General features: G+C 44.0%; 1 protein-coding gene across 1 annotated transcript in view; it reads right to left on the reverse strand.

Annotated features, from left to right (window-relative positions):
- Nucleotides 1-12694, reverse strand: part of ptpn4a (protein tyrosine phosphatase non-receptor type 4a) — a 73528-nt gene that overhangs the window by 36344 nt on the left and 24490 nt on the right. The window contains exon 2 of the mRNA XM_031749559.2: nucleotides 8511-8665. Coding sequence (XP_031605419.1) covers nucleotides 8511-8648 — 138 coding nt within the window. The 5' untranslated portion in view covers nucleotides 8649-8665. The remainder of the gene's footprint in view (nucleotides 1-8510; nucleotides 8666-12694) is intronic.

Genomic DNA, 12694 nt, shown 5'->3' on the forward strand with positions numbered 1-12694 from the left:
CTGCTTGATTCACCTTCCTGGAAAAAGGTTTCATGTGAGAGTCACTGATGTAGACAGGTTTAAAAAAACAAAACAAGAAACAGAAACTACCCATCTGCACTCAAGCTTCCACGAGACTTTGAGATAAACATCAGTTTCAAGCAAAGTGCTGAGCAGGTTTAGTTTACAGATGGTTTTTGATCAGGATTAAAAGGGGGGGAAAAAAAGAAGGAAGAGGAAAGGGGGGGTTCTCCCTAAACACAGAGTCCACAGAGAGCCAATTAAAAGGCTGTAAAATGTGAGAAATCACTTATCAAACGCATCATTAATATCACATCGTTTCCTGAGAAAACAGCGAGGGTGAGAGGAGAAACCGCGGGATCACAAGTGGAGCAGAAAGTCACACCTGATCTGCTGCAACTTTAAGAAGAGGAGGAGGAGGAGGCAGGGCACAAATGCGTTGCTCCATCAGAGCTCCCATGGGAGAACACACACACACACACACACACACACACACACACACACACACACACACACACACACACACACACACACACACACACACACTTTGCCCTGCTGACACAGTTTTACAACGCACTGTTTGTGTGTGTGTGTGTGTGTGTGTGTGTGTGTGTGTGTGTGTGTGTGGCAAACAGACACAATGTTAGCTGACAGTTGACATGTTGGCATGGCAGCCTTCTAGGACAACTGTGTGTGTGTGAGAGTGTGTGCATGTGTGCAATCTACTAATGTCAAAGCCTTGTTAAGTACGAGTCGCTGGTGTACTGAGAGAACTGGTGACTTTTCGGCTTTCCAGTCACACTCACATGGCTACATTTAACAAGAGGAGCGCTGCAGAGAGGAAAAACGTAACGCACGTATTTTGAGCGTTGAAAGAAAATTGGGAGACTGCAAAAGACCAGGACGGTCTCCGATGTTAGCGCCTCCCTGATTATAAAAGGCTAGCTGGGAGGTTAGCTATAAAGAGCTTGGTGCAGGCGTCAACATAAAAGGGGGAAGGGCACAAGCTAGCTCAACAGTTCAAGTATATTAGTCACAAGGGGCACCTTCACATCTAATAGCCTTATGATTGAAACTCGTACTGAGGTAACTGCGCCCAGCTGCTTAGAAAATGACCAAAGCTAGCTCCCAGTACCTGTGATTTTAATATGAAATATGGGCTAAACATGGAAGAAAAGTGGGATGTCCTTCATCCATATTTTGTCTCTTCCTCAATCCATGCGTTAAACAACAAATGAAACATGTTTTCTCCTCAAAATCAAAGTGTTCTTAGCGGTGCTGGCCAGGCTGACAGATGAGGTCGGGCAGGAGTCTCTGTGGACTATGTTGTGTGCAGACAACACTGTGATCTGTAGTGCACATCCGGAGCAGGTGGAGCCTGAAGAGGTGGAGGTATGCACTAGAGAGAGGAGGAAACAATCCAAAGCAACTGTGATGAAGAAGAGAGTTCAGGCAGGGTGGAGTTGGAGGAGACGAGTCTCAGGGGAGCAGCTGGAGTTACAAGATGGCTGTGATGTATGGTTTGGAGACGGGAAGAAAATACAGGAAGAGAAGAGGAAGAGCTCAGAGGAGGTTCATGGATGTAGTGAAGGAGGACAGAGGATGCTGGGGTTAGATGGATCCAGATGATCTGCTGTGGCGATAGATGAAGGAAGCAGCGCTTCATCAACATCAAGGCTCTTACATTTCCCTCCCATCATCACCACACCTTAAATTTGGAAAAATGGGGCAGTTTAAAAACTCTATTAATGCCTCTTTAAGTACGTTAGAAGGGCTTTTGATATATACTAATTTTTTAGGATGATATAAAATCAGTTGCTAGAAAGTTTTTAAATTCTGGCTGCTTTAAAGGATCTGGTGGAAAGCCCAAGTGTCTGAAAAGTCTGATGATTACAGCCAGCTGACAGCGGCTAACCGAGAGAATGAGGAAGCTAGCGGTGCTAGCCTCTCGAGTGACACTTTCCTTCTGAGACTCTTGATAAACGTGTCTGCTGCCTCCATGAGAAACTCTGTGTGTGTGTGTATGCTTCTCCTTTGTATGAAGCAGCTTTTCAGCTCGATGTGGGAGCCCTCTGTGCACTTTTACACTGCAATCCCAGGAAACCCATCGCCTGTGTGTGTGTGTGTGTGTGTGTGTGTGTGTGTGTGAGAGAGAGTGAGAGCGGGCATGCTTGCCTTTTGTGTGTATTCCTGGCTCACTTTTAACAATGTATGTCTGTTTGCTCTCACAGCAATCGCACATTTGGCTCGTACACTTTTAGAATACCAGAACAGACTAGCACGCACGCACGCACGCACACACACACACACACACACACACACACACACACACACACACACACACACACACACACACACACACACACACACACACACACACACACACACACACACACACACACACACACACACACACACACACACACACACACACACACACACACACACACACACACACACACACACACACACACACACACACACACACACACACACACACACACACACACACACACACACACACACACACACACACACACCTCCTTGGGACTTTTATGCAACAAGCTGCACAGACTATGGCAACAGCAGTTCCATATTCTGGATAGCTCATGTGGCAGTTCTCAGTGAGCGACGAGTCAGAAAGAGCAGAGAAATGCAGAAAGACTTTCAAAGAAAAGAAAAGAAAGAGAATGCAAACGTAAGAAGAGAGAAAGTCACAGAGATGGAAAGAGAGAGGGAGCGTGGAAGAAGAGAAAACGAGTGATTGACGATGCGACCGGGTGAGACAAACGCTCTTTGTGCCCTTCACCAGCACCGCGGAATGAAACAGTGTCTGTGTGCGTGAGAATGAAGAGAGAGGAAGGAGACATGGTGATAGAGAGCAATCAGAGCACAAGAGATTGGCTGAGAGCAGAGGAGGGGCAGAGAGCGAGAGAGAGGGGGGAAAAAGATGCTCTGATAAGTTTGTCACCCCGAGGGGTTCATCTTCAGGGGTGGAGGGGAGCGGACCATCGAACATCAAACACTCAGGGGGAAATTCCAGTGTTTTATGACAGGTTAACAAAAAAATGTGACATTTTTATTGAAGTCCTTCCACAGGAAACAACTGAGTGTGTCAAAGTGTGTGTGTGCGTGAGCATGTATTCATATCTTTGTGGGGACCAAAAATTGGAAGTTTACTATACTTATGGGGATCAGAATCATAGTCCCCACGAGCTTGAAGGCATTTTTGAGACTCCAAATGTGGTTTTAGTGACGGGTTACAGTTGGATTAGGCATTCATCTTTCATGGTTAGGGTAAAAGGCTCGGGAAAGCATTATGTCAATTAGATGTCCCCACAAGACATGAATATCCGACGGGTGTGTGTGTGTGTGTGTGTGTGTGTGTGTGTGTGTGTGTGTGTGTGTGTGTGTGTGTGTGTGTGTGTGTGTGTTAAAGAATGACGGAATTTCAGGAAGTATGAGGCAGCTTGTCCAGGCAGGAAAGGAACAACGTGCAGGTGGAGGCGCTGACATCTATAGCTGTCTTCCTTTTCCAGTAAACTCAGCAGACTTTCAGGATGAGAACCGAGGGACCGATCTGTGATCTCTGCGTGACTGTCCACCTCGCTGAATGAGCAGCACCAGCTCACATTTAATGCACTGAGTCAATGCCAAAAAGTACGACGGCATTTGATGCACAACGGAGGTGAAAACTCGTCTGACCAAACAGTGATCTTCGTTTTAAAATCAGTGGGCAGCCTTGTTTTGCTAATATTGATTTTAAACAGCCCTAAAACAATGGACGTCTACTAAAACAGACGTCATGCTGAGGCCAAGAAACATGCGAGAGCGCACACGTATAGCACATCCTGCCCACACATGCAGTGTGACACCTCCCTCACACCTCCCTGGTTTCAAAGCAGCGTGGTTGCATTCACTATTTTGGCTCTTCCAGTCACAGAGGTGGAGCGAACCGTTTACTGTTACACTCTCATTTTTCTCACCATCGAGCATAACCAACTCCACGAAACTGTCAGCACTACAACAACACACGCAAATTCTGCTGTCCTGTCGTTGGCTGCAAAAACCAAAACACACGGAGGAAGTGAGAAGTCAAGAGCGAGTGGTTGTTCACTCCATCAGAATAACATCTCCAAGCTCTCCGAGACTCTTTTGGGCTCCACAGAGAAAACTGATAAGGAATCAAAAATGAGGCATTAATAAAAGAACAGGAATCACCTCAGAAGGAATTTAAGGGCATCTCCTAAACAGAAATACTGAGTCAATAGAGTCCCATTAAAGGAAAAAAGAAATACAATAACTGAAAAGGGGGAGAGGTGGCAAAAACTCTGCTTGGCCTCTAAAATTCCAATAAAAAAGAAAAGTGCAGTTACCAAGCTGAGCTCAACGATGGACCTACACAAAGGTCTGGGGTTAAAGATTTTTGGCATGTAATAACTAACAAGCACACTCCACTCACGCCTACAGCTGGTTCAAAATGAAACACGTAAATAAAACGAGCAAATCACACCCGTCGTGGCGGCGCTTCACTGTCTGCATGTGCACCTTAGAGTCCATTTCAAAGTTCTTATCTTTGTTTTCAAATCTTTAAACGCTCGCGCCTCACCTTACCTCTCTGAGCTCTGTCTGGCCAACAGAAACAGAGATCCAAGCTCAGAGGGGGCGGAGCCTGTCCATTATTCTACCTAGTGTGAGTACTTACTCGTTTTTATTTCAAAATGGTTTTTATTGTGTGCATACAGCACTTTGTATCTGTCGTGCCTGCATTTAAAGTGCTTTATAAATAAAGTGGGTATGGTATGGAATAATGTTGGGCTAATACAGAATGTCCAAGAGAAATGTGAGCACAATAAGCCCCATTTAAAGCCATTTAAATCAGTTGTAGTGGGCTGGCCGCTTCATTGACAAATGCCAGTTCAGCTTTTGCTGTTACATTGAAGTCAGGTCTCTTACTAGTGTGTTTAAGTAAATTTAGTTCACAGGACTGCCCTTGTGATACACACATAAAAAACAGAAAACAGCAGTAGTGTGCAGCTCTGATTAGCTGGCAGTTTGATGGTTTATACTTTAAGTTTGTTTTTGTACTTTTCTCCTGTAACTGGTGCCGACTGGGCAGATGATCCCAGTGAGATTTCAACTCATCGATCTCTATATGTAGTACAGCAGTAGAGTAGAGGGATAGTACCTAATCACAGACATTTTTGTTCATGAAATATTCAAATGTAGTGATTTCAATGATGCAAACTGGGACACTTGGTGCTTTCTATACATGTGTGACAAACGAAAGACTGAGTCCCTGAGTCTGGGAAAAAAACCCAGTAACCTGGGTCTTTGTTAAGAGCTGCCTGATTACCAAATAGCTGTTACACACAGCTGAATATTCATGTTGGGTATTGTGGTTACTTTGGTTCTGCTTTCCTGTGAATTGACCATGCTGCTAACCCTGCTTTTGTATGTGGGGAGGTGGGTTTTCCAAGCATGCATGTGAGGATATGTGAGGATAACACGTGAGGTCATTGTATTTTTCTTTTTTATTAAAAAGCAATTTTATTTGGCCCAAATCGTTCTTCTCATACTCCGGATGTTGATCTTGCAGCTTTAACTTCCCAACTAAAGAGTTCGATCACAAATCTTGGAGTTAAAATTGATTCTGCACTTACCTTTGATGGTCACATAAACGGGGCGGTAAAATCAGCATTTTATCACCTCAGACGTTTATCAAAGGTTAAGCCCTTTCTTTCCAAGCGTGACTTGGAAAGTGTTATTCATGCCTTTATTACCTCACGTTTAGATTATTGTAATTCTCTTTTAATAGGGGTTGGGCAGGGCACTTTGTCACGCTTGCAATTAGTGCAAAATGCTGCGGCACGATTTTTAACTGGCAGAAGAAAATTTGAACACATCACTCCGATATTGGCCTCTCTACACTGGCTTCCAATTGAATTTAGGATCCTTTTATTGGTTTTTAAATCTCTAAATGGTCTGGCACCTGTTTATTTGGCTGACTTGTTGAAGCCCCACGTCCCCACTCGTTCCCTTCGGTCAGCTGAGCAGTTGCTGCTTTCTGTCCCAAAGTCACGGCTGAAACGTAGAGGAGACCGAGCGTTCTCTGTTGCAGCGCCGATGCTTTGGAATAACCTTCCTCTCCATATTAGACAGGCTACATCAGTGCCAGTTTTTAAGTCTTTATTAAAAACCTATTTTTATTCCTTGGCTTTTAACTCTGTGGGTAACTGATTTTTTATTTTTATTTTTTTACTATGTGCATATTAGTATTGTACAGCACTTTGGTCTACCAGGTGTGTTTTTAAAGTGCTATATAAATAAATGATGATGATGATGATGATTAAACGCTGCAGTGGTGACTAACTGGTGTGACTGATGGTTGCTGTGGGTTTTTGCTTCATTTTCCACACCGAATCTGAACGTAAGGTGAAAGCAGATAAAACTGCTTTTATTATTGATCGTGTTTCCGATGACGACATGGGTGTAGCTATTACTCAGCGATGAATGCCTCTGGCAGGTCTCTCCTCCTTCTGCAGTGGGTTGGCAAACTATGAATATGAAATTTGGTACCTGCACCGTGCAGGCGTGCAGGACGGAACAGCCCAAAGGAAAAGGAGGAGGCGATCTGATATTTTTCTTCCTGAAAATTAAGTAAGCTGAGTGTTGTTGCTAGGCAGTTTTGAAGTGAGTCTCAATTACGTAGGTGAGAACTACACAGATAAGGTCTGAAATGTTCTGACTGTGCAGAAACTGTAAGTCCAGGGGCTGTTGTTCATGCATTTATGAAACTGTGACACATTGACATTTAAACAGGCTTCTTCCCCAAACTAAATGTGAACACAGGGCAACTCTACGGTTATTCAAAATTACAAATTAGAAACTAAAACGTAATCTTTAAAAGAAAGGCTCAGCATGAATGCCATTAAAAGACAAAAGTTACAATAAATATCTGAACGTAAATCAGAATACCTGACCTTCTTGCTGAGTTATTGTCTAAAATACAGTCGTTGCATTGATCGTTGGTGCTTTTCTTGAATTTTCCATCGTAAGCTGAAGCACAACAAATACAAAACTGACAAGAAATGATGGAAACCAAGCGCTCGATGCTTGAAATTTCATCGACCCTTCCTTAGACGACATTTAAATTACGCTCGGCGCTCTCTAAAGCTACAACAATATCTGCAATAGCACTTTACACTGATATTATTTCAGCCTACGGCTTTCCATCTATACGATCATCAATACAAGCCCCTCATGTGCCTCCCACAGCCAACCCACACACTCGCACACCACGAGCCCCCACGGTTCCCATGACAATAAGAGGCTGCTTCTGGATTTTCACTCTCCGCCGGAGTCACGGCCAGTCGGCCACAGAGAGGATCAATAGAAGTATTGTTGCTCTCGGGATGGCCTGTCCTTCCAGGAAGTTGCTGCTGCTGCGGGGGCCTGATCAATGAAGCTGGCAGAGAGGCCGACAGAGCTCACACTACATTGAAGTTCTCACATTTGGCTAATCTTGAACACACAGATGGTCTTTTACATACATGGCTTAGACTCGTATGCACGACAAGAGTGACAGGAAGTGAAGGAGCAGTTACAAAGTAGCGTGGAATAACGCACAAAGAGTAAAAAGTACGACTTCATTATCATATCAGCACTCATCAGATATAATGTTCGTATTGTCATTCGTGCTTTTCTTTCAGTAAACACAAATCTCAACACTAACAGGATGTGATGTGTCTGAGAGGATGTTATTAGATGAATTGCGCTGTGACTCAAAGGGAATTTCCCGGCTGACTTTGTGTCTCTCTGTCACGGTGCTTGATCAGACGGAGAGAGCCGTGACAGACGGCCGTAACATCAGTCACAAGCTGGCTCGTCACCTGGTTTGAAGCACATGCACCGCGCTCACTTACAGACACCCTGCTTTATTTTCCCCTCGAGCTTTGCCTGCGTGAGACTGAATGCTTGTAAAGCGAGATAAAGACCGACTGATCAACCGCTGAGATCAAACCTCAAAGCCAGAAATGGAACAAACTGAAGCCAGCGGGACAAGTGAAACCCTACCCATTAAAGTATCATCAGAACACGAGAGAAAGAAAGAGAGAGAGAGTGAGTGGGCTGCCTTTTAAATGTCTGCCAATGTGTCGAAACACAAAGGATTTTTTTCCCCCACCGACTCTCAGATGAATCTGAGGTGGGCTTGAGGGGAAATTCACAGTAACGGAAAAAGGTATGTAGGAAAGTTGGTCTGAGAGAAAGAGGAAGGGGTTTGATACTGGTAGTTTTCAATTCTTAAAAAAAGAAAAAGAGCAGACGAGACCACTGTCTTCATCAGAACGAATAAACAGGAGATGTCATCGTCTGGGAACAATTTCAGTGTTATTGAGAAAAACACTTTAAAAAACAAACAAAAAAACAAAAGTAATGTTCTGCCATGTGCTTTTAACCCGCACTCACAATTAAAACAAGGCGGTTGGGACTGAAGGGGGTTTACTTACATTGACTTTGAAGGCCTGGACTGTGTTGTCCAGCAGCAGTACGTTGCACACAACCTGTGTGTGCTGCCTGTCTCGCTCCAGCTCAGTCGCCCGGACATTGTAGGATCTGCCAGCAGGCAAGCGGAAGCGCGCGCTCATCACGCTCCTACCAGGGTCTGCAACGAGAGAGGACACAGCACAGAGGAGGAAAACGATGAGTGAGAGCAAAACCAAAACGGGGCTCGATCAGGGTCCAATCTGCCAAAGATCTAAAATTGCCTGTAATGAATGCATAACACCACAACACTTAAGGTGCGCTTTAAGGGACAAAAACCTCTTTGTTCAAGGCTCGATCCATCTACAAACAGATGCACAATACGGCACGCAGCGACGGCAGCCGCGCAAGCCCGTGCAAGCAGGTCGAAGCATCGCCGAACGAGTGTTTCATGGGAAAAGAATGTCAATACGCAAGCGGCAGATTCCCCGCCAGGGGGATGCGGAGCAGCCCGCCACCTCAAACACTCACGGGACAACCCAGGATGACACATTTTATTATTTTAAGAAGCGAATAGATTTTGTCAGCGAAGAAAAATGCAACAACCGGGGCCATACTGTCCTATTAAACTGTCCTGTTTATTACATGGAAGCTTCAAAAACCACAGCACATGGTATTTGATGGTATCTTTCCAAACAAAGAACAATTAGGTTTTAATCTTAATGGGGAGAATTAATGCAGCACGCTGTTAGCACGCCGCTATCCAAAACAGCAAAAGCCCTGTGACGGCAGAGCTGAGTAGGTGCAGCTCTCACCGTGTGATCTGTGCAGACACACTGTGATGGTGATGATGATGAGGAGGAGGACGCAGCTCTCACTTCCAACATGAAGACAAAAACACGAAGGCTACAGCAGCGTGAGAGCAGCGAATGAGGACCTGGTTCACACAAAGCGACGAATGAGTAAGCCTCCTGTAATCACTGGACGGATATCGACTGAAGGTAAAACATTAAGGCGTGAGATTTATTTCTCTGCTTTCACACCCTGCTGAGGACTCACTTTCACGTGACTCTAGTTTAATGTGTTTGTAATCTCCGTAGATGAACAGTTCTTTTAAAGAGTAAAGACAAGATTACGGGCACCTGTTCCACATGATTTTCATACATTAAAATGCACATTCTCATTCTCAGATACTAGAGCAGCTCTTATCCAGAGTAAGTCTTTATTATCTCATACCAGGCCTGATCGATTTTCCTTTAAGCTGAGTTTGTTCTGGTTGGCTGCTCCATGCAAACCGAGGGTTTTAAAAAAGACGATTGGTTCGCTTTACACAAAGAAGAGACCTGCGATGCAACTTGGAGAGCTTCAGAGGAACAGATAAGCAGACCTTGTCACCTTTGTACACAGCAGCTGAGCTTCCTGTTTGCCAAATTCAAGTGAAGTGGCGACTCTGAATTTTCTGAGCAGCTTCAGAGAAATCAGACGTGCCCGTTTCCCCCACAGTGTTTCACTTTTCCTTTACAATAAACTGTGTTTCTGTCTGATTATCTGATTAGTGAGTAACAGTTCAGTTCTGTGAAGCTTCTGATGAGAAGTCAGTGGCTCACAGACTGTCTGGAGTCATCATTAAAGCCGTCTGTCAGAGGCTGGTCAATGAAAACAGAGGAATGATATGATGCTGCAATGAGCTCCAAGCCCTTCCTGTCCACATCCTGCTTTTTTACTTTTAGGTCATCTAGCATGACTGCAGACGTGACAAACCCACAGGGGTCACAGTGCTGTCATGACGGGCTGCTGTATCTGTAGCGATGGATCTGTGGATGGGGAGGGCTCTCCAAGCTGCTCGTCACTACACATGAGCACAAACCACGATGACCTACTGACAGATGGTGCGCTCTCTATAAATGCACATTTATACTCAGGTCACCGCTAACAAACTCTCTTTCACACACAGACACACAATAATCTAGATGTCATATGCACAGAGGAAGTTCTTGTATATGCTTTGTGAGAGTAGTCTCATTCAAAAATAGACACAATGACATGTGACAGACATCTCAAGAAAGCATCCATCACCCACACCCTGTGGTCACATTATATTACTTCATCATGCTGAATGTCCAGTGACTTAAGAAAAACTCAGGAAAGCATAAAAATACCAGAAGTGCTCCGAAAGTGCAAACCTCCACCAGGGCCGATGGTTTACTTTGAAGGGAACAGCATTATATTCTCTATATATTCATTTAGCTTTCTTTGCTCTCCTTAAATGGACTTTAACTTTATAATTTTACCCTGCTGAGACTCATTTTAATATACCTGACACAATTCATGTGGATATCATACATGTGTAGGATCATTCTTTTTGGTAAAATGTCTGTAAATGTTTAGTAATAAAGTGAAACATGTTTTTGATTGAAACAGTTACAACCTGTTACTGTAACATTATCATTCCCTATATGCCTACATCTCATCAGTCGAAACACTAGCAGCAAGAAACACAGTTTTAAATGATCAGATCAATCTACTGACCTTCAATACACAAGCTCAAGCTATAAGGTGTTTTTGCTTTTGGTCATTTTTTAATCAATCATTAAGCTGACTTGAAGACCTTGGTGGATATAAGTCAAATTATAGCTATCATGTATGCAGACAGAATGACGTTTTTAAAATAACATTTTTAAAATTCATAAATTTATCTCTGATGTTCAGTAACAATCTCAGAAGAATGCTCAACTAGCAAAGCATTAGCCCATCAAGGGAAAAAGAAGCTATAATGTGCAGCAAGCTGATTGTTTAAGATGTCACTTAGTAACTAAACCGATCACACAAAGACATCAGTCCGTATCGGTCGTAATCACGTCAGCGGGTCACAAAGTTTACCACGTCCGCTCACAATTTCCTGGGCAAGAACTGCCACAGCATCAGAGCACAAAGTGTTGCAAGATGCAGAGCTGGTCGTGCTGTAGGTGCTCCTGGTGGGATCGGTATATTCTGCCAGCGGAACGAGCACGCTGGCCTCAGTGCAGGCAAACGCACGCGGACGTGGCCAAGCATGCGCGATGGTGCCAGCCACAGCGCTGCAAGCTTGGGAAACAGAGCGAATGGAGCAAGGAGACGAGCAGAAACGGATGCAGGGATGAAGCCATGAAGAAGGAAGGGAGGGACGGAGCTATCGCTGGCTCTCTCCGAGGACAAGCTGTGGGATGTATAGATGACAAGCCCTGAAACGCACACACGCACACCACAGGCTGTAACGCCTGCCCTGCCCTTTTCCTGTCCTAATGTTTTTCTGCTTATCCACATGAAGACAATTTCAAAACTGCAGACTGGATGGGATCATCATGAGCAACCAACCTGAGCCTGAGAGTTTTAATGATCAGTTTAAAGTCCGGCATAAAACCATTGTTTAAAATAAAAATGAATAAAAATATTTTGTCATAAATGTTTTTCATCAAGGTTTTATCTCATTCGATTTGTTCTCAGGAACCTTTACTAGAGTGACGTAATTAATCGAAATGTCTATTTAATTACAATTGTGGCCTCCAAGGATTAGGAAAACAAGATAAAAGAGATAAAACAATTATTGTGCCTGCTTCCTTTCACAACAGTGCTTTTATTTTGTCTTCTGAGCCGCAACAGCAAGCAGGCTTATTTTCAGCCTGAGCCACACACAGAATCTGGACACAGTCGAGGACTGGATGGATTAAACTGGAGGTGCTCATTAGTTAACTGGTCAACTAGTATAAACGTAGGAACCCACTTAAACAGTCTAAACTGGTTAATCGGTGCCTTCATGCACAGCATCTTAAACATATCATACTAGATTAGTTTGCATAGGGTTGCTATGACACGAGCATCAGCCTTAGCATCCATATGTCTGTGCAGGATGTGGCTACACGTCGCTCCATTCGTCTGCTTTTCAGTTCATTTTCCATCTTTACAGTGCTGCAGGACCATGCTGGGTGGTGCAGCTTGCTTTTACCTGGCTTCTTTACAACTTCCTGTCACAGAGTGACAGAAAGCCATCTGCCGGGGTTGCAGCCCTTGGCGTATAGAAGGAACAGTTAAAAGTGTTGCACAAAGATAAGGTAATTTGTTTAACTGACTAGTATTTGTGGTACGGATCAATGAGTCGACTAACTGGATAATAGTTTAAGCTCATTTGTTTTTCTTCAGGTTTCTTTATTTCCAGCTCAATCTTCTACCTTAT

The sequence above is a fragment of the Oreochromis aureus genome, linkage group 16, assembly GCF_013358895.1.
Source record: "Oreochromis aureus strain Israel breed Guangdong linkage group 16, ZZ_aureus, whole genome shotgun sequence".
Taxonomy (NCBI): domain Eukaryota; kingdom Metazoa; phylum Chordata; class Actinopteri; order Cichliformes; family Cichlidae; genus Oreochromis; species Oreochromis aureus.